The 23,464-nt window shown below is 37.0% G+C and overlaps 1 protein-coding gene across 1 annotated transcript in view; it reads right to left on the bottom strand.

The window, feature by feature from the left end:
- NDST4 (N-deacetylase and N-sulfotransferase 4) overlaps positions 1–23,464 on the bottom strand; it is a 2,939,889-nt gene that overhangs the window by 2,157,109 nt on the left and 759,316 nt on the right. Inside the window, exon 3 of the mRNA XM_044061661.1 lies at positions 21,418–21,505. Within this exon, the coding sequence (XP_043917596.1) occupies positions 21,418–21,505 (88 nt within the window). The remainder of the gene's footprint in view (positions 1–21,417; positions 21,506–23,464) is intronic.

The following is a 23,464-nucleotide window of genomic DNA, read 5'->3' as shown; positions in this document are numbered from 1 at the left end:
GAAGACAGTCATCAAAAAGTGGAGAAAATATGGGACACCAGTGACATTGCAAAGAACTGGATGTCTCTCCAAAATTGATGAAAAACAAGACAAAAACTGGTCAGGGAGGCTGCCAAGAGACCTACAGCAACACTGAAGGAGCTGCAGGAATTTCTGGAAAGTACCGTCTGTATTCCACGTGACAACAATCTCCCATATTCTCCATATGTCTGGGCTATGAGGTAGGGTTGCAAGACGGAAGCTTTTTCTTACACAGAAAAACATCCAGACCTGGCTAAAATTTGCAAAACAATACATCAAGTCTCCCAAAAGCATGTGGGAAAATGTGTTATGGTCTGATGAGACCAAGGTTGAACTTTTTGGCCACAATTCCAAAAGGTAAGCTTAGATAGTATAGCTTGTCCTGGTGTTAGGACATATTTTTCCCAAATCACATGTAGAAAGGATAGACAGGTCACCCTGAATTAAAATATCATTTTTGGCAAATGCTTACATGGAAAAATGTCCCATTTTAAAAAAATGGAAATGAGTAAAGCACACAAGTCTAGTTTTGGGCACACGTGTTCAGACAGGATGAAATGTATTTGTCAAGATCAGGCAAAATCATTTTTGCAGCAGATATTTTGCAATATTTGACAAATACTGGGCAGGATTTTTGCAAGATCGAAAATTTAACAGTTCACAGATAGCAACATTTGATGTATCTCTGATGGTTGTTGACATTTGGAGCATTAATAATACTTTTTTTTGTTGTTTTTTGTTTTAGGGGACACTTTTTTTTTTTTTAGGGGAAAATTTGGTAGATTTCCACAGGACTGGTGTTGTTATTGTTTATGAAACATGGTTAAAGAACAATGATTGGAAACCAGTTCTGTCAGGGTATAAATGTTTTTACTCTTAGAGACGTTCTAACAAAAAATCAGGTGGAGGTGTTATGATAGGGATTAAAAATAGTTATAAGAGCTGTGATTATTACATGTTCAGTGATAACCCCAAAACTATAGATTATGTAACTGTGACAATAAAGTTAACCCTGAAATATATAACAATTGTTGGAGTGTACAGACCACCAAAGTCAAGTGCTGATGACCTAGAGGAATTCATACATTTCTTGCATGAAACACAGGAGGCAAGAATAATATCAGCTGAGGACTTAAATTTACTAGAAACAGATTATAATAATATTGATACAACAACATTAATAAGGAAATTATTCCCAATGTATGTTCAGGAACAACAATTACTTCAGATGAAAAACCCTACGAGGGAGCGGAACATACTAAACATTATTTGTGCTCCTAAAGAAATTGCTGTTACTTCAAGTCAAGTGTTACAACCATTTACATGCAGTGATCATGGAGTTATAAAGGTTAATTCACTGCTAGATACAGTGGATATAAAAACTGTACAATGCCTACTAACAGTCAGAGACTGTCCTTGTGGATGAGATCATTTGTACTGACATGAATAAAAACAGATCCATACTTCCTTACATTAAGGCATTCCAAGGCTTGTCTTATATCTATTTTTGCTCCTGGCAAGCATAACACTATTCGTTGTTCATTATTTTCTCTGAAAATATAAGTCTCAGTTCCAATAATAAAAGAATCTCCGATTATAAGAATATCCTTTCAGACCAGATCAGTAGAATCTTCAACTTCTAATACAGTAATATCTGCTCTATGAATTGTTACAAAGGAATGATCTTCATCACCATTAGTCTTATTAATCTCACTGTTTTCATTGTGTATTAAATTTACAAGCATACGATTCTCATCCAGCTGGCTTTGTACATCCACAGCTTGAGCCATGCAGTCATGATCTGTGTAAAGGTAGGAACTTCTTGGCTTTCTATTGAAATGTCGGCACTAGAAATGCCGAGTGCCGATATGCTGAAAAAAAAGACCGAAAACACAGAAGAGTGAATCTGAAATATCTCTCTTCACTCTTAAACTTCTTTTTGTCTTGCCTTCCCTGCACACCCCATGATGGGGGAAAGCCTTTTACACCCCCCCAAACTTATATATACCAACTCTGAGATCACCATACCTCGGAGTAAATGGAATATTCAGAGAAATGGCATCTTGGATTTAATATATGGAAATCTGATCTTTCAACCATTCAGTCTCCATATTTCAGGACTTACTCTATCTGGTCGCAGCATTTCAAATGGTTGCTAGTTTCTCACTTATTATATCTTAGCACATGTGATATGACCTATGAAAGAGGGCTGAGAAGGTGTTACGCTACACTTTACTGAGTGCAATGTGCATGAGGTGCAAACTAATCAAATTCAGGTCTTCAGTGTGAAGCTTCCTATTCATTTTCCAGTCAGATTTCAGTGCTGCTGTGGTTTGTATTTATATAATTCAAGTGATTCACGCTATATTAATTTTCCTTTTTCTTATGTAAACTTCTGTCCAAGGAGTTGGTGCATATCTATGAAAGTGTTTGAGCACAATGATTTGTCTGCATGCAGGTTTTTTATATGTTTCATTGAAATGAAACTTTAACCATTTTTCTCCAATAAATCTTCAGCTAATTTAAACTCAACAAACAAAGGTAAAGTGTGAGGACTTACCTTATGAATTATTACAATACTCAGAGGCCCACACAGGACTTGGGAAGGTGATGTATTTTACATCCTTTTAATGATCAGCAAATAATAAGTCTGTGTGTGTGTGTGTGTGTGTGTGTGTGTGTGTGTGTGTGTGTGTGTGTGTGTGTGTGTGTGTGTGTATGTGTGTGTGTGTGTGTGTCCACAGGGGGAGATGGCAATTTATTACTGCTTAGCTTATTGAGTACATTCATGCATTTTACTGTTTATGTTTCACTTTATAACCAGTGTTCTGTTGTTGTACTTGTTGTATCCTACAACTGAGGCTTGGCATGAATGTGGTAATTTGTTGATAAACACCCTACACTTGTAAAAAACTAAAAAAAAAAAAAAAAACATTGATAAATGATTATTATAAAATGACCCCCCCCATTAATATTCGAAAACGTGCACACTGATTGGTCAGCGTGCACATTGTAAATCAGACTTATACTAATGGAAAAAGGTCCGGTCGCCCGGACTTTTAACATTAGTATAAGTCTTTTTTTACAGCAATGGAGAACGCAAGATCTCCGTTGCTTTTTACACACTGTCTCGCTATGTTAAAGTAGTTTAACATAGCGAGACAGCTTTAAAAAAAGTAACAGAGAATCTCTGTTGCTTTTTTTAAAGCTGTCTCGCTATGTTAAATTCCTTTAACATAGCGAGACAGTTTGTAAAAAGCAACGGAGATCTTGCTTTTTCTGTTGCTTGCACCCACAGCTCTAATGTACTGCATAAGCATATGCATGCGCAGTACATCAGAACTGCCGCAGAATACCAGACAGCTGTGGAAGGGCAGCAAGGAGGCATTATACAATGCCATTATTTAAGAAAAGTAGTTATTTTTTTTCTTAAATAATGTCATTGTATAATAGCAATAACCCACTTCTGGGTGCGTGTAATGCTGGATTTACCCACGGCTGTCTTTGTTTGGCCACTTGGGCTTCGCCCTCGTGACCAAACCACACCAACCATGGGTAAATCCAGCATTACCCACACCCAGGCGTGGGTTATTGCTGTAGTAAAATATGTGCAACATTTACACGTGGCCACATAGTCCACCTGTTTGGTGTTGCAACTTCCTGTCCTACACCGAATAATAGTATGACTTATGTCATCTAACCGGATGGTCTTAGCTTCATTAATATATCTACACTGCTGACATCTTTCACATATGTTGCACTGCATACTATATTGGAAAAACGGAAAGACAGCTTAAAAACGAATATATGAACATCAATACAAAATACAGAAGTGTGATACTAAAAATGCTCTGTATAGACATATCTTAGAGAAAGGGAAAGAACATGGATTTGTATTTGCAATTATTGATCAGGTTATCAATACTCCATATGGAGGTAATTGGAAAATGATTTTGGCCCAATTTGAAAGTAGATGGCAGATCTACACTGATTCTACTAGACGGCCTGGTCTAAATGATTTTATCAGCATAAAACCCTTTTTAGCTCTTTTATAATGATTTATGATTAATGTATATAAATTAATTCATCAATTATATTTATTATATCAATTTTACCATATCAATAGAATTTTTTAAATAACTATTTCTTACTAATTTATAATAAATTTAAAATTTTAGTATTTACAGAGAATTTACCAAATACTTACATGTAGATCATGGAGAAAATATTTTATAAATCACTTTTGTATCATTTTTGTATCATTATGTATATATATTTCTTATCAAATCAGTTATTAAATTTGTACTTTTTCATGTATTTCAACATTTACATTTACACTTTCTTAGATAATATCATGTATAAGAGAGAGTACAACTGTCATGCCCTTATTGTAAAACTTTTGTTTTTAGTATGTTGTTAGTCTTAGGTATAGTCAAATTTTAGATATGTATACCTTTAAGGTTTTTGGCGGGTTTTTCAAAACAATTAAATGATCAGATGACTATAAATTAGAGTATCTTTAGCATTATGTTGTTCTGAAGAAGACTGGGGTTTTCAGTTGAAAGCGCTTAACCAGTGTATTCACTCTTTGCTTGTGTGACAATAAATAGTTCAACTCATCCTTGTGTACGAGCGGTTATATCCAAGGGTCTGCACATCCAATTTCTGGTTCTACAGTTGTCTTAGAGCTAGGCAGTGAGTGAAAGAATCTACTTTCAACTAGGGAAAAAAGGACAAACAAAAACTAAAATAATATATTACATGAAATGTCCCATTTCTCTACCTTATCAAGCTGTTTGCAACTTGTAGCAGGCACTTTACTATGCAGATGTCACATGCACCTGCCTATAGGTTCATAGGTTGGTATATAGGCTATCGGACCTAGGGCCTATATAAGCCTAACCATAACAATTCCCTGGCTATTCTTCCCAGAATATTTACTTCCCTGGTCCCCTGTCTAGCAGGGTGACTGAGTGATCCCCAGGGTGAATTTCCTATCTCCCATCCAATCGTCAAGGTTCCTTTTGGAGAGGGCCAAAGAGGTGCTCAGCTTGACATGTATGGACAGTCTATTCCAGAGTACGGGGAGTCTCTGGGTCAGGAACCTATCCCTCCAGCATGTTTTGTTCATTGTGATGACCAGGTTTAGATCCCTGGAGAATGTGGCTATGACACTTCTAGTAAAAATGCATCACTATATTATAATTATTGTCTGTGACATATGCAGGAGCAAATACTAGTAATAGGTCCAAGACAGAATTTGTACAACAAATAAATAATATACAAGTGTGGATCAAAATACTACATAGGGTAATAAACCACTGATCATTCATCAGCACTCAGTCTCTAATAACCCCCTCAACAAGTATCCATTAGAACATCACAAGGGTAGTCTGAAGTATAGCTTACCTCATCAGTTATCCCTCTGCATTTCTGAGGACCTGCTTCTCTCCTTCAGTCTTTTGATTTCAGCTAACAGAAATGTCTCACAGTCCATTCTAGGAGATACTTGGTCACTCTCTTCATCCCTAGATAAAAATTGTATTGAACGACTTGAGGTAGCACACCTTCTCATCAAGTTTGTTAATACCTGTAACTGCTTACAGACTTGGTACCTACAAGCTGCTAACAGCACCTGTCACATGATTGATTCAAAAGGGTTTATGACTACCAGTTGCCGAAAGCAGCTGTCATATTCAATGACATTCGAGTCTTCAGTCCTTAGTGTTTCACACTGTTCTTCTGGCTTCAGATTTCAGCCAATAAAAGTGAACTTTTACTGTCTTTACTCACACTTTTTTATCTTTCTCATGTCTTCTCTTAAATGCTGACTTTTGGCAACAGTTGAGAGCACAGCCATTCATTGACTTACTGTCTCTACCACATTTCTTTCATTTCATATTTCTGCATATCAGAGAAACACTTCATGTATTTTGTGCTTTTTCTTGTGGATGAGTACCAAACATCAGTGATCCCACTTTATGTCAAGTACCCACGTGTCTGACTTGCTACTGCTTCACACAGAAACAATCTTTAAGTCATCACATGTTTCTTGCAGGATGGTTAGCTCCCTGAGAGGCTGCATCAATGATAATGCTGCACAACAGAAAGCAACTGTAGAATCAACATGTATGTCTGGACCAGGTCATGTTATCCTGTCCATGAGTGGCGATCTTTTTGTGGTATGACTAACACTGCACTAAGGTATACAATGGAACATGGTGAAGAATGCTAGTTAGATTCCCTCCCCAACATGTCATTGCAGCTTGCTCATTTTGACTCCAGCTGTCCTTGATGATGCACCAGTCTGATGGTGGGAAATGTTTACCCCCCCAACATGGGTTAACTTCACCACATTACTAAAAATGAAATGGATGAGATGACAATTCTGAAACTTCACTTTCATGAATGACAGGAACGCCGAAGGATTTCACAGTGTAAGCATCTGACTGGCCACCACCTAACAATGAAACACACCACACTACCTCAAACCCACCCAGTTGGGAGGGTTACACTCCCTCACCCCCCTAAATAAATATACCAAATCGGATATCACACTTCTTCAGGTTTTTCCCAGTTAGGGGTCGCCACAGTGGAACTCCGGTCTGTTAATGATCGGCAGTAGATTTTTACGGTGCCGAGGTGCCAGCTCGATGCCCAATCGTAAACAAAGGCATGCCCATTCATGCATGTCTTTCGAACACCACTCAACCGCAGGGTTGACATGCAGACTCCACACAGAAGGCGCTCCAGTAGAGAATCGAATGGGAGAACCTCTTGCTGTGAGGGGACAACGCTACCACTGCACCACCGCAGCTTGACAACTCTGGGATCTCGGGGATCACACTACAGTGGGGAAAAAGGCAATTTCCCTTGCTGGCTACCTGATTACTTACCCTTTGAAATCCTTCAGCATTACAGTGATGCGTGAAAGTGAAGTTTTGGTGATGTTGCCTCGTTCATCTTAGATAATGTGGTCTTTCATTCCTTTGAAGTAGACCCCTCAACACATATTAAGAGGAAGCTATCATTCATTTCTAGTCTTAATGAAAATCTTCCAGTACACCAGTCATATTTTTCAAATAAACCTGGGCTACTGAGGTTCCAGTCAGGTGCCATGTGTCTGCACATCTGGGTTGCCCCAAAAACATTTTCTTTTACTTTACTCTCTTTATCATTATACTGACAACCATAAAATTATTTTCTTTGCATTGGTTTTGCTTTGCACTTCGGCATAAAGCCTGATGCGATTACTAATTAGTTCCCCGAGTCCTCTCCCATAGCTGCACCGTTATTTTCTTCTTTTTGTTCTAACGCCAAGTTTTAGGTTTCATACTAACAACGTTTATTTGTAAAACTAGTCTCTTTCTTTATTGTTATCTTAAGCTGTAGGCAATATATCACAAACATCAGGGTTAGATCTGCAATCCTAATTGCAAGAAAAAAACAAAAACTACAAGTTCACTATCAAAACTCCAAATTTTAAGACTTTGCTGCAAAATCACTAACATTTTTTTCAAGAGAGGATCAACTCCCCCCTCAATCCTATAACTCATAAAGAATTGTACTTTCCCATGAGTGAGATCAAACTAAACTATCAGATAAAATATCTAGGAATACTATTTACTTCGGACTTCAAAGATATTATAAACAATAACCTACTAAGTACATGGACTAGTATTCGAAACAATATTGATAGATGGAAGAACATCAATATGTCTCTACTGTCAAAAGCTTGTGTTGTCAAGATGAATTTTCTACCAAGAATACTCTTTCAATTAAATGCTACTTTTTCAAATATTCCCCAAAACTTCTTCCTTGCCATGGAAAAAGCCATATCAAGATTCTTATGGTATCCCAAATCTACTAGAATTAAATATGGAAAACCTGCACTCGCCAAAGATAAGGGGGTTGGGGTTGTCTGATTTTAAGCTTTACTATAGTATAATTGCTATCTACAGACTAATACAAACGATAAACTATGACTCATATATAAATACTTGGACACCCCAGTGGACCAAAATCTGGTATGAACAGTTGAAATCCCTTGGCTATAAAATCAAATCCCTACCATTCCAGGCTAGAATATACACGAAGAATCTACACCCACTAATTAAAAACATGATTCTTACAACGCAGAAACTATTTCAATCATTGCAATTAGCTGATGCTTTTGCCCTTATACAACCGTTACACCTAAATCCTAATCTACTAATAAATAATAAACCTGTAAATCTAACAAACTACCCCCTGATAAAAGACTACACAATATGGGATATAAACCAATGGAAAGACTAACATGGGGCAAATGAGATTTGAACTCAAACTTCCTAAGAAATATAGTATTATCCTTAACCAACTTCAACATCTTATAAATGCTAAATTCTCACAAATACACACTGACTTACAGAACATAAATTTAGTTAAATTAATACTTGAAAATCTTGCGATTAAATGGAAAACAATTTCTAGGACTTGTAAATTTGTAATGAGCACAAAACATCAGAATTCTTTATTATTTTCAAACTATTGGCAAACAAAAAATCAATCACTGACTAAAGAAAATAAGAAACTAGCCAATGAAAATAGAATCAAATTCATTCCTTTCAAGAAGCTGTTATATACACAAATTATGGTAAATAATCTTTATTATACCTTATCTAAATTAAATAAATTCAGTCCTAACTTTTCGCCTATATGCTCCCATTGTCCGGATCAAACAGCTGATATTTTACATGTCATGCACTAAGATACACAACTTATGGTGTCCCTTGAGAGTAAGATTAGAGAAGATGGGATATGAAAAATCAACCCTTACATGGGAGACAGCTATATTGCACATTAACATCAATCAACTTCCAAAAATATTAAAACATGTCTTTATTACGATGTGTGCCCTTATTAAATTCTTTATTACAAAGAATTGGAAGTTCATGTCACCAATTACATGGGAAAATTTTTGCAATCTTGCTATCAAATATATCTCATCTCACAAATTAGTTTATTCAAAAACAAAAACAAACGCTATTACCAAAAACATTGGGGTTACTTACTAGATACAATTCCTGACAAATAAAATTTGCCCACAAATTGACATGGAAACCTAACCTTTTAAATAAGAAATGAAATGTAGTATAACCAGTTTTCTTGCATCTTCCCCCTTCTCTTAGTATATGTGTATCTAGATATTTTCCCTAACCATACAATAAATGGTTGAATTTCTATCTTTACTTTCTATATAGACTATCCCCATACTAACTATCCCTTATGAGACCAAATGAACATAAGAATTCATATACTCTACTTGACCATGTAGTGACTTCTAATGCATATATTGTATATTTACATATATATCTATCTATATCTATCTATCTATATATATATATATATATATATATATATATATATATATATATATATATATAATTTTCTCGAAACGAGATTGTTGTCTGTTTTCTTTAGATATGTATTTGTATTGTTTATTTGTGTTTTTGAGTTATTGTATTGTTATTATTTGGAAAAAAAGAAAATTGAAATAAAGAGATTTTGGAAAAAAAAAAAGAGAGGATCAACTCCCTGTACTCTTTGAAATGGAGGCTGTGCCAAAACACCTCTGCTTACAATGCAATAACTGTAACATTGCTAAACCTTGGCATAGGAGTAGTAAGAAAACACAACCTCCGATATCATATATTCCTGACATCCACAATTCCAAGACTGATAATCCAAGGACCACAGCTGCAGTCTTTGTTCTGAGAGCAGGCATCCTAATGTTTATCAGCATTTGTAACTGTGTAACACTGTGGTGGTTAAAACCCAGATTCATGAACCTTTCCTTACATGTTAGGATTAAAAATTGGATCCAGTTAGTTTTTTTCATTGACTACCACTACAGATCAAAGCATTCCTTTCATGTATAATATTCTCCCTGAATACCTACTGTTAAATATCACTTCAGTTTTAAATTTTTCCTCAGATGCTTTCGCTCATAGTAGTTGACTGCTTCAGTGAACTGAGACTCAGGATAGTGTCGCCCTTCCATGATTTTGTTCCCTTTTGTGTAAAAGACCATACCATTGTAAATGTATTCATGCAAATTGGATTGAATGATGAGTCATGGTCTTCTTGGTTTCTGACTGCCAGCACGTAAATAAATACTAAATTTAAATGACAAGATTTCCATTTGCTTTAAAGCAGTTACTATAATATATATATATATATATATATATATATATATATATATATATATATATGGGTCTCCTACGTTAGACCGACAGTACACAACACCGACACCCACAACACCAACACCACAAGAACAAAACTGCAAAAACGCTAAAGTGCACATGCCCGACAAACCACAATACCGACAGTTAAAACAAAACGTTCGCTGTTCCACACAACACACACACACAACACAAGCACACCAACAACCTAAAAACCTAGACTACACCTTACACACAACTATCTATGCACTCCCCTTAACCCAAACCCTAACCCTAAGGTCCGTCACTATCGCACACTTACCTTACCCGCACCCTAACCCTAACTCACTTAATCCGCTCCTAACCCTCAAGTCCCTCACTATCGCACACTTACCTTTTACGGACCCTAACCCTAAATCCCTCGTTATCACACACACACACACCTTACCCGCACCCTAACCCTAAATCCCTCACTATCGCACACTTACTGAGTCACTTTACACCTTTTCCATGTCGGTGTTTTCGCTGTCGGGATTACAAGTTGTCGGTTACCTGCTCTGTTCTTCTGGCATTGGTGATGTGATTGTCGATCTTCCGAGCTTTCGGTCCAACGTAGGGAACCTATATATATATATATATATATATATATATATATATATATATATATATATATATATATCAGACCTGGCTCCACCCACCTCTCTGTTAGCTATTCTCCTCCTTCACAATAATTATTCCATCTCATCTCTACTGTTAATCTCGCACCTCCTACTACAACATCTATACTATCTGACATCATACGCCAATTCATTTATCAGTGCACCATTTAATATTACACTATACCTCCACACTGCACTAATATAACTATGCACACCATGCCTACACAGCCATTACTCATAATACTTCACCCCTTCTCCCTCTCCCTTCTACTCCACCTTACCTGCCTCCCTGATTTCTCTTCTTCCCCACCCTACCGCATAACCTCTACACATCCCAAAAAAGAACCCTTATACTCAGCCTACATTTCTCCTCATCTCTACCACTTCAATGATTCTCTCCTCTTTAACAGAAAGTTCCTTGTCCCCTCAGATATAGTTCCCATTTCTCAAAATCCATATCCCATATTCTTTCTTCCCTTCACCTCCAACTCTGGGGATTCTAAAGAACTTCTATCCCTCCTTCTTGAATTAATCTCTTTACTCCTTACCGGACATATACACCATAACCCTAAACCCCCTGCCAACCAGAATACAAACTCAATCTCAACACCTTCACCATCTCTCCGCAAGTCTCTCTTTCACTACTGCTAATGCCCACAGCCTTTGCTGTAAACTATCCATCTTCCATGCTTGGCTCTCCCATAACCACCCTGACATTCTATCAATCTCTGATATGTGGCTCAAACCACACCTGAAAGACTATGAAATCACCCCCCCCCCCAACTATAGAATCATATGAAATGACAGAACTCAAAAGAAAGGAAGTGGCGTAGCCTTACTTTTTTCCTCCTCTCTAACATTGACACCTTACACCAACCCTATACCCCAATTCGCTACAGCTGAAATATCCTTGGCCCTCCTAAAAAATCAACAACCATAAAAACATAGTTATAGCTGTTCTATATATTCCACCTGGAAACAGCATCCCCATTCTTGAAGATATTCTTTCTTGGTTCTCATCTAACATAAGTAATGAAGCAATTATCCTAGGAGATGTTAACATTAACTGGACTTCTATTCACTCAACCACTGCTTCCCAGAATATAAACCTATACAATTTCATCCAATTAATTAACTCTCCTACCTGACCTAATAAAGATAACTCTTCAGTCAGTATTCTGGACTGGATATTAGTTTCCCATCCCAACACTGTCTTTGACAGTGGCACCTTACCCGATTCCCTTAGCGATCACTTTCCCATCTTCGTACATCAATCACCTTCCTTCCTTCCTACACCTACAACATAATTATCTCATCCCATACCCTCACAAACTTTAACCCTCAATCCTTCTCTGACTGCTTAAAACAGATGAACTGGAACCCCCTAAAAACTCTCTCTCTTGACATCACTGTTACTTACTTTAATACTTCATTCATTAACCTACTAAACAGTTTTGCTCCTCCTAGAACTAAAATAGTGAAATCCAAAACCACCCCCTGGCTTTCCAAAGAAACAATAACCCTCATCTATACCCATGATAAATCATGGAACCTCTACCAAAAATACAAAACACCTAACTCCCTTACCGAATACAAACAGCTTTGTAATAGTGTTAAAAAAATAAATTGCTTCCGACAGCAAATTTTACTACTCTAAGCTTCAGAATAACCACAAATCTAACCTCAAGAAATTTTGTAGTAGTATCTCTTCCCTCCTCAGTCCTGGCAGAAAAGACAACCCTTGCCCCGATCCTAGCTCTTCAGATCATACCATAGCCACCAAATGTAACTCCTTCTTCATAGACTCAATAGCCAAGCTCACCACATCTTTCCCTAACAACTCAGTAGCTCCTTCCATATCTCTCACATACAACTCCTATCCTTCTGCCACCAATGCTACCCACCCCTTCCCTTCACCCTTAAACCCATTCCTGTCAGTACCATAAAAAACTCCTCCTAAAACTAAAACCATGCTCTAATGCCCCTGTCAAGTTAGCATCTAACCTCCTCAAGCTAGCTGCTGATGGCATAGATCTACCCATCTGTATCCTAATTAATCATTCCATTCAAGAATCCAATGTACCCCTCCTCTGGAAAAAAAGCCTTTATCATTCCCTTACACAAAGGGGGCAGCAACACTGACATCTCCATTTTCCGCCCCATAACCATTCTCTGCCCTATCTGTAAAATTTTTGAAAAATGTATTCACCTGCAACTCTTACCTTACCTTTTAGACAACCACCTGCTGACCCCAAAGCAACATGGATTCAGACCCGGATACAGTACCACCATAGCCCTTCTATCATTCCTTGATAATATCAACCATGCTCCCGACTCAAACAATATTGTATCTACCCTTCTCAGAGACCAATCCAAGGCCTTTGATACCATTTCCCATAGCCTACTTTTGTCCACGCTCTCTCAACTTAATCTTTCCTCCTCTTCCATTAACTGGTTTTTCAGTTACCTCTCTAATAGACAACAGGGCATCAAGTGGAAAAACTGTACCTCTTCCTACCTTCACACTCTTCACAGGTGACCCCCAAGATTCTATCCTGGGTCCTTTACTATTTAACATCTTCATTAATGACTTTCGTCATTTTTTCCCAAATGCTAAACTTGGCCAATATGCAGATGTCTCTACCATCATCTGCTCTGCTGAATCTTTCCCCAAACTCATACATGTAACTCAGGTCTCCTTTACCAGCACTGAGACATGGATGTTAAACAATCATCTGGCTCTGAATGCATCTAAAATCAAAATCATGATCTTTACCCCATCTAAAAGCACCAAATTAGACAAGAACTCCTTCTTTATAGTAAGCCATAACATGACTCCTATCGAAATAGTCCCACATACTAAGCTTTTAGGTGTCCTTATCGGTGAACTAAAGTTTTACACTCACCTTCAAACTAACATCAAGAAAACTCACCAGCTCAGAATGCTTTATTATCACACTCGCTACCTTACCTCTTCAACTAAGCTTACCCTCTCTACCACTTACCTCCTTCTCTCTCTCATGTATGGGGCCCCTCCCCTTACCAGTCTACAAACCACCCTTAAGGCTAAACTGGCATGCTGCTACAATAATGCTGCTACAAATCCTCCTCCCATCACTGTGATGCATTACACTCCTTGAACTGGCTGGAGCTCCCCAACTATCTCTTTTACATTCAGCTCTCTGCTCATAAACTAATTTTCAAGCTGTCTCATTGCCCACCCCTGTCCTCCATCCTTACTGTGCATCTCCCTGATCGATCTTTCAGGTCTAATAATCAGAATCTCCTTGAAGTGTACAAACCCTTACGTACTGCTGGGCAACTTCTACTGTCATTTTCCCTCACAAGAAAATGGAACTCACTTCCTCCCCATCCACGATCTACCCAGAACCACGCCACTTTTAAGACTTTGCTCTATTCCTATTTCTGTTCTACTTGGGAGTGCTCCTGCTCTCACCCCTCCTAATCTCCATCTAATTAACTCCCACTTCCTTCAACCTTTCTTTCCCAAAATACTACACTAGCCATGATTTTTTAATCCTTCGTCTTTCTATTACAATTACTTACTCCCTTTATACCTTTGCATTCCACGTAAAACAAAATGCTTATAATCTCATGTTGGTTCAGAATCTATTATGGCATACTACACAAATCCTTTGGCTACTACTATCACTATCAAGAGTTTCTTGTTGCAAAGTGCAACCATTTTGTGAAACACAGTCAAAGTAAAGCCATTTCAAAAGGTTTCTTGTGCTGGGTGTGCCTATTTTCAAACTGCCACCATTACAGAGTATGTCTTGCACTGTAAAGCATTGCCTAGTAAGGTACTGCCATTTTGGAGACATTTCAGTGTGCTGTATGCAGTTATTTGCAAAGTGCAGCTACTCCGAATATTATTGAGTTTTGGGCAAGAAAAGTCCAGTTTATTTGCATCATGCAGTTGTTTGATATGTTTCTTACACTGATAAGTGATTTCTTGCAAAACAATATTACAAGAATATTACAATGCTCAAGAGTTTATTTTACTCGCATTGTAAAGTTGTTTGAGATGTTTCACAAAATGATGGTAAATAACTTTGGTAAAATGATAATAAATGACTTTAGCATTTAGCCTTTTGACAGATATTAAGAGTGTTAAACCACCTGAGAAGTTTATTTCGCAAAGTTCAATTGTTCAAAGGTACTAAGAGTTCATTCATTAGCATTATTTCAAAAATCCTAAAAGAAATAGGTTCAGATACAAACACTGGCATAAATTTCTGACATATGTGCATGAGTGTATGTTTGTACTTATATGCAAAACCCTTCACTGGTATGTGTTACTATGACAGACAGGTTTCGAAAACTGCTGCCACTTGTGTTTGATCAGAATATTGCAGAGAACTGGAGAATATTTGAGCAAGAGTACAATATTTTTATACAAGCAGCTTATGTAGATAAGAATTGCACGCACCAGGGCATTCATTTTGCTAAACCTAGCTGGGTCAGAGGCCATAGAAAGAAAGTGTTCATTTGTGTATGCACATGCAGTATATGAAGGAAAAGGTGAAAACCATCATACTGTTGCACAGGATGAATAAAGGGAAGACCCCGAGTGTCTGAAGTGCAAGTTCATAGAAATGTGTAACCCAAAGAAATAGTACAGTAGAGAGGCATTTGTTGTACGCAAGAGATCAGAAACCAGTAAAAATATTTACAGCTTATATAACTGACCTGAGAAACAGAGCTAAAATGTGTTGGTTTGGTGACTTAAAAGATGAGCTGATAAAGGACAGGCTTGTGTGTTGTATTAACAGTGCTGCTGTGAGAAAGAGTTTACTTCGTGACAGTGATTTAATGCTGAGTAAAGCCACTGAGATTTGACAAATCAATGAGGTGACAGAAAAACACATGGGTATGTTTGCGAGTGGCAACAGCACGAGTTCAGTTGGCTCCAGAGCAAATGTAGATAGCATGCAACATGTGGCAGACAAATGTAGGCCCAAGCACGTGGCAGCTACGAGATTTAAAGGGAAGAATTGTAGCTTTCCAGCAAGTTCTAAGAATGGAGCACACTCCAGTGCAATGCAGTAGAAGCATGAATCGGCAAAACCCAAATCCAGCTTTATTATTAACTGTCTCAATTGTGGTGCAAATCATGAGTCTAGAAGAGAACAGTGCTTAATATATGGTCAGCAATGCTACAAGTGTAAAAAATGGAACCACTTGCAAAAGTTTTATAAATCAAGTAAGCTTCACACAGTTGTAAAGAAAGGTCACACACAGAAGCAAGCTGATCAAGTAGAGCCGAAGCAGACAGCTTTCTATGTAGATGGCGTATCGGTGCTTGATGAAAGAGTAGCTGCAGTGAATTTATAAACAAGAAGCAAAGTCTTTGGTACTGTCCGGATTAATGGAAAATCCAGAGAGCTTAAAGTAGACACTGGTTCAAAGTGTAATGTTATATCAGCAGACATTTACTAAAGTGAGAACTAACGAACAGCTCAATATAGCCACTAGCATGAGACTTGTTGCTTATGAAGGCGAACAAATTCAAACCAAAGGTTCAGTGGTGCTTTCATGTTATTTGGCAGAGAACTGTTACACCTTGTCATTCTATGTAGTCCAAATACCAGTGCAATAGTTACTGGGTCTCAAAGATAGTTTAAGAATGAATCTGCTTTCTTTTGCTAAAGAAGTCCATCATGTAAGTGCATTTCCGAGTACGAATTTTTCAAAAGCTATTTTCTCAGAGTATGCTGACGTTTTCGATGACAAGTTAAGCAAACTTCCAGTTATGTATTCCATGAAGTTAGACACAGAGGTCACTCCCATAGTCAGACCAGCAAGAAGAGTTCTGATATATATGCAAGATAAAGTTAAAAGTCAGTTGGATAAAATGGTGCAGCAAGGTGTAATTTGTCCGGTCACAGAACCAACTGAATGGGTATCATTTGTGGTAGCAGCTCACAAAAAAGGCTCAGACAAAATCAGAATTATGCACTGACCCAAGAGATATGAACCAAGCATTAAAGAGACTATCATCCAATGTTCAGAGTCAAAGAGGACGCAGCCTTAATACTGAATGGCACTGTTTTCTCTGTCTTGGATGCAAATAGTTAATTTGACAAGTATGGTTGATCACAAATTATTTGGCAGATTCTGAAGGTGTAGAATATAGAAGAAACCATAAACATCTTCTTCCTGTATCAGAATCCTCATCAAAATCACAACATTGTTTCTGTGATGCAAACTTCAAATCTAAGTATGAGTTAGACATTGTCTCCATACCAGAATGTGTTCAAAATTCTGATTCCCTTCCAGAAAAAGTTCCACACATTCCACAGGTCAAACATTTTACAGAGACTATTCCAGTTGCTAAAAGTAATTCCCAGTTTTATGTCATACGATATGGGTGAGTATCAAAGACAAGTGTGAAATATGCTGCAACATGGACTTTATTGTGTGTGTATATATATATATATATATATATATATACATATATATGTGTGTGTGTGTGTACTTAGTATTACGTAATGCATGACAAAACAATTGCCTGCGATTTCTGCATGCTAAACAGACAGTGTCATAAGATACTTTCTTAAAGAGGGAGGATGTAGATCAGAGTCCAAGTGAAGTGTGCTGTATCTTTAAGCATGTCAAGGCTGTACATGCACGTATAAATTCCAGACACATGCACTCCCTAGTGCCATTTTGTTACAGCAGCCACACTGAGAGCAGGCATGATCACAGTTGTTAGTTTGTATATAAGTTACTTACGTTAAGGTCATTAAACCTCTACAGAGATGTGTTTGTATAGAATAAAGCTGCTTGAACAGAACCCACAAAGACTCTTCTATTATGTCCAAAGTAGGAGAGCTACATCTTTAGTCTTCATTCAATAACAAGCAAGACTTTTTATGCTATTTCTCCCCAGTTGTTTGCCAACCATCAGCTCTCCCTTCCAGTGTAGCCATAACACACAAACAACCATCAGAGGTTTTGTAGTCCAGTTTCTAACACTGCACCTGAAGGCTGATGTAAGCATCATCAGATGGGCATGCTGTGTCCTTCACTGGTGTGCATGTGCTCCCATGCACATGCCTAAAAGGGTTATTTTCACTAGCTTGGAGCACCTAGGCCACATACTACACTCCGGCAGCTTTCTTGACATGTAAGCCTTTGGTTGCATTCAAGCAATCTGGTTGATAGGACGACCATTTTCTCCCTCAGTTTGGGCAAATCAGCTGTATGCACTAATTCCTATCCTCACTTGCCCAGCTTTTCAGGTGTCTGTGCCCCTCCTCTAATTTAGATCATCTATGTCATAGGCAGAGGTTCATCCCTCTTTGCCAACTAGAATATTAGAATGGGTTTTGTGTCAGAAGGGAGCTCATGAGGGTCAAAACAGGGGCACTGACCATGACTTATGTACTGGAATGGGGTAGGCTGATTATCCACACCAGTGCCACAGTAACTGGAGGAAAATGACATGAATACAAATCACTGATGGACTAGGTGAGAGGTAGGCAGCATATCTATACTTGTGATGAAGGACAAATTAATGAGAGAACACATTATTTTTGTTTTGCATGATGAACCTTACTTATGTGATATAACTTGTGAAGAAATGCATGTTCTTTCAGGGTGCTTGAAGAGGTCATTGCAGGCTCTAATCACTGCTGGAGTAAACTTTGGTTTGGAGAAGGGTTCTGCTAGTTTTGTGGATATGAATGATGCACAAATCTCAAGAAGGATGGAGACATAGCTAAGAATATCAGCTGCTGGTAAGATGAGCAGAGGCCAAGGTGGATATGATTTGCTGTACTGTGACCGATGCAAGTCTGTAAACTGCATTCCTCTGGGTGGCAAGTCATGTGACTACTTTTAATGATAACTAGGTCAGTGTTATCGCTTGCAGCAGTGACCTTGAGAATGGCAATCCAGCAACAGTGCATCAGTTTAATGATGCATCGTACAGAATTAGTGTACAACTGGGAGCCAAAAAAGAGATGGAGTGTGTTTGTTATGAATTCGAATTTTCCGTAAAGAAAGTATACAAAAGTGGTGCAAAGGTCTGCTTCCATATGTAAGGTGTTTAATATGGAAACTACATACTGCCTGTGGCCATAAGAGGGCTAAGGACCTCTAAAATGAGGTGTTAAATGAGATAGCATAATGGTATAAAGCCCTGACTACCTACCAGGTGCCCTGGGATCAATTAACATAAAAAAATCTGCCACCCAGCTTCCTTACATACCTTACATTCAAGCATACTAATTAAATTGCCACCATGATCTACACGATATAAAGTAGCCAACACAAAGAACGGAAGCATTATTCAAATCCTTTTTTTTTTCTGATGGCTAACACATGTTCATAAACTCTTTCTGACAATGACCTGTTTGTCTTGCCAACATAAAATGCCTCACCGGTCTCACAATGAGCTAAACAGACAACATTTTTGACTTACAAGTAAATCTAACTTTATTATTTATAATCCTGTCAGTATTTTTATAGCAAAAAATGACTATTAGACAGATAATTGTATTGTTTACAAACTTGGCATGTGTATGTGCCCATATGGTTGAGAACTCTCATTTAAAGTGTAGTTTGCAGACTTCTTGAAACACCAAGCCAAATGATAACATTTTTATATGTACAAGTGGGAATAGCATCCACAACACGAGAAAGACCATAATTACCCTGAACGATCTTCCAGATTATTGTTTTAGATGCTGATAAGCCTCCTGGTCTTAATGAGAATATTAACCTTAATTGTTTTTTTATAAAATGGATGTATTTAGTAGATGCTTGTACCGCTTATTGAGTGTTTTTATTGTTTTTCATTGGTTTGTTATGAGCACATGATATTTACTCAAGTCTTTAAATATTGAGTGTTTTGTACTGAATCTGGTCTGATGAAGTTTTTGATTATTTATTAAAGAATGAAAGAGCTTACCAGTAAACACTAGTATAACTAGTTTTACTCATTGTTTCTTGCTGTTTCCAGTGGTTGGTTTTGTGGTTACCTGCACACTGCTGCTGTGGTATTTTTTTATTTAGATCTTTTATACTGGAATAGTTTCCTTTATTTCGCAGGCAGTAATCTAATTAGCAAGTGTATATGTGTAATTGTTAATGTATATCATTTAATGTCTGCTCATTTATATTACTAAATGTCTGTTTAAAAATGTTTGCAAAATGTTAGCACTTTTCTTCATGGACCTCCACTAAAAAGTTTTTTTTTTACCAAACCCAGTCAGACAAACCTTGTAAACAAAAGTAAAATAGAATAATAACAAAAATAAAAATGTCTACATATTTATGTGTATTTTAATGAATCTGAAAAAGATCATGTGACTATTTCATATTATTCACATATGTCTATAATAATTATCTAATGTGCTTTTTGTGCCTGTCTAACCCAAGCTACACCTGGAATTATTCATTATTGTACTCTACACTGGTAAACAAACCTAATAAATAATATTTACATGCATACATATCCAAACATAATGCCTTTTGTTGTATGCATTTTCATGTTGCAATGTATGGATTATTTATTTAAATGTGAGAACTTGAATAGTGCACTGATTACAACTAAGCAATTTAGTTTAAGCCCAGATAAAGGATCCAGTTGATGGAGGGGGGGGGGGGGGGAGAGATAGAGACAGAGAATACTGTATCAAAACATTAATATATACACAACATCAGCAAAGCAAATGATAATACTATAAGGTATGACAAGAGAAATCAGGGACAAATTGCAAGAATAATGTAAGGTGAATAGATTTAGAGGGAAAAACATACATACAGCAACTGGCACGCATACAACGAAACAGGGAGTATATAGTATCAAGCAATTGTATATACATATATGTTCCATATAAAGGAAATCATGAATGTGACATTTGAAGGAGAAGTCACTAAATCATATAAATATGATAGTTTATCACTTGTACCTCTCTGATACAATGCACACCCACTAATTAAGCAATTAAAGAAACAGATTAAATGTATCATATTTTAAAATGAGTACAGAAAATGGCTAGTTACCTTAAATATCACCTGTAAAAAGTATTTTTTATCACAGTGTTACCGTTGCTACAGTTTACACCCCAAACAGATCACTACAGCATTCAGGTTTCAGTTAAAAAAAATACTTTTTGTTTACTTTTAAACTGTAGCAAGCAATCTGGCAAGTAATTGCTACAGTCAGTTTAGACCACATACACAGCAGTACACAACTCAGGTTTTATTTAAAAAAGAAAAAAAAATGCACATGGAGCATCACAGTACTTAGGTTTGACCACAAATACAATACTGGCTTTTAAAAGCTAGGAGAAATTGCGATGATTAATCGGATGGCCGATCATGCTCCCTAACACTTTATAGCCAGGGAAGTTTTCTTTTTCACCCCGCCCTAGCTAAGATACTGTTCTAAAGCATATGCAATGGTAAAGGAGAAACAATACATTTATTATACACTTGCAGGGAAATGTATTTCAAGAAGGCAAACAGTATTGTTTTGTGTTTATGATGACAGTCATTACCTGTATGGTAGAACTTCCCAGAAAATCCAAGATTAAACGTAAAATTTGAGACTTTATTTCTCAGCATTGCCTGTGTCTCAAGTAAAGCCTGCAATAAAAAAGTTGAAACATGTTAGTGGTTATAACCATACGATATTTAAAACCTGAATAATCAAGAAATGTAGACACATCAACATAACCTCTGCATCATTCATTCTTTAATAATGACAATTTCTTTTTTTATGGATTCCAGTTACCTTCACTTTCCTTTTCAGCACCTCACAGAGAATGTTACTAATAAGTACTTAGTACGGTAAATTAAATCATTTAAGAAATTCAGATTCACTTAAAGTGTCTTAGTATACAAAACGGTGTAGTATTACCATAATAATTTCAAAGGCAATGGACTGTGTTGTCACAGAGAAGCATTATGGATTAAAAAAGCAGAAAATGCACTCTGTTATTTGTACTTAAGTAAAAATATGCATAGTTCAAAAGCTGGATTCATATGAGGTCTTAACCTCTTAAAGACTACAAATCTTTCAATTTCCTGATTAATATATGCAGCTGGGGTTTCTAGACTATCTCTAACTCTTAACAACTGTGGTAACTTGGACAGCCAGTGGGGAACTGGCCAAGGAACAGGTTCTGTGCACTTACACTTAGTTTAATTTAGGTTACCATTTATACTTCTGAGTCTCACAATAAGATGGAGCCTTAGGCACATGATATTTATATTATTGCAAAAATTTACTAATGTTTTAGACAAAAGTGTAACTTGATAACTTTTATTAGAACTATGGGAACACCATGAAGATAAAAACAGTTGAACGTCTGGGCTGCATGATGCCATTATGAAGAGCCATACCATTATTTCAGGAAAACACCTTAACTATACCTAGATGGTATACAAAAAAAAAACAGTGCAGGCTTTCATTTGAATATAATTTACAGACAACTTGTAACTTGAAAGCTCTGGCATTACAAAAAAAAAACGAAACTATACAATAGAGAATGTTGACAAACGCTTTTCTTCTTTAAAGTTATTTTTTCTACCACCCTACACTCTGGCTAGTAATTATATATTAATTACAATATTGTCATGCCTTGGAGAAAGTGGAGAACTCTGATGTACAGAGATCTTGGACTAAGTACATCCATTGTTCCTGTTTTTAAACATTTAGTCAGTGTATTCTAGAACTTGCACTTGTGAATCTCAGACAATGAAATGGTTTGCTGAAATTTCTGTCAGCTTTAAATCAGATATAGAAAGACCAAATATTTGCAAAACTATGCATGCAACTTGATGTACAATAGTGCGTGAGCAAACTGCAAGCTATAATTTGTTTGGACATTGACCTTTCAGTTTTATCAAATAAGTAATTTCAAGGGTCAAAACAATGATTAATGCCAGCTTGCATCCTTCTTTTAAGAAGGATTCATTTATAATTAAGATGTCATTTGTAAGGGACAAGTAGAAGATGTTGTGCTAAAGATGACCGATTTAGAATGTGTGGTATATGGTATATCTGGGACACTGATACGTTGCAGAAAGAAATAATGAATCCAAGTATAGTCTATTATGTCAACATCTGTACTGTTATATAAATGGGCACAACTTTGCCCAAGAAAAGTTAACTTGTGTCTTGGATCCTTACAGATTTCATTATATATTCCTCTGTCAAAGGCTAGAACAGCTATATAACTAAAAGTGAGTGATATTTGTGGTTAATCACAAACTCTTCTGCCATTGCATTGACTGTGAAGGGTGTTCATCTTCTTATATCTTCTGAAAAGATGAAAAAGTGATAGTAGTTTACTTCATTTCTGTCAAGTGAGCTGAACTCTGTTAAGTTGAGCTCTATAGACCAACACACAGCTACCAATACTAATAAACCTACTGTGAGGTTTAACAAACTCAGAGATGGATACATCTGATGGAGGAATACTGGATTGCGTTCCCTTCCTTGAAGAGTGAGGGTAGATGTTATATTAGTGATCAAATTATCACTTGTCCATGGTGCAACGCATCACTTACAAGTGGCTGAGTTGTAACTCAAGTGGTGTC

This window comes from Protopterus annectens, chromosome 2.part0 (genome assembly GCF_019279795.1).
Source record: "Protopterus annectens isolate FY-2018-M chromosome 2.part0, PAN1.0, whole genome shotgun sequence".
Taxonomy (NCBI): domain Eukaryota; kingdom Metazoa; phylum Chordata; order Ceratodontiformes; family Protopteridae; genus Protopterus; species Protopterus annectens.
Note: the sequence above shows the minus strand (reverse complement) of the source record. Positions and strands in the feature narration are given on the sequence as shown.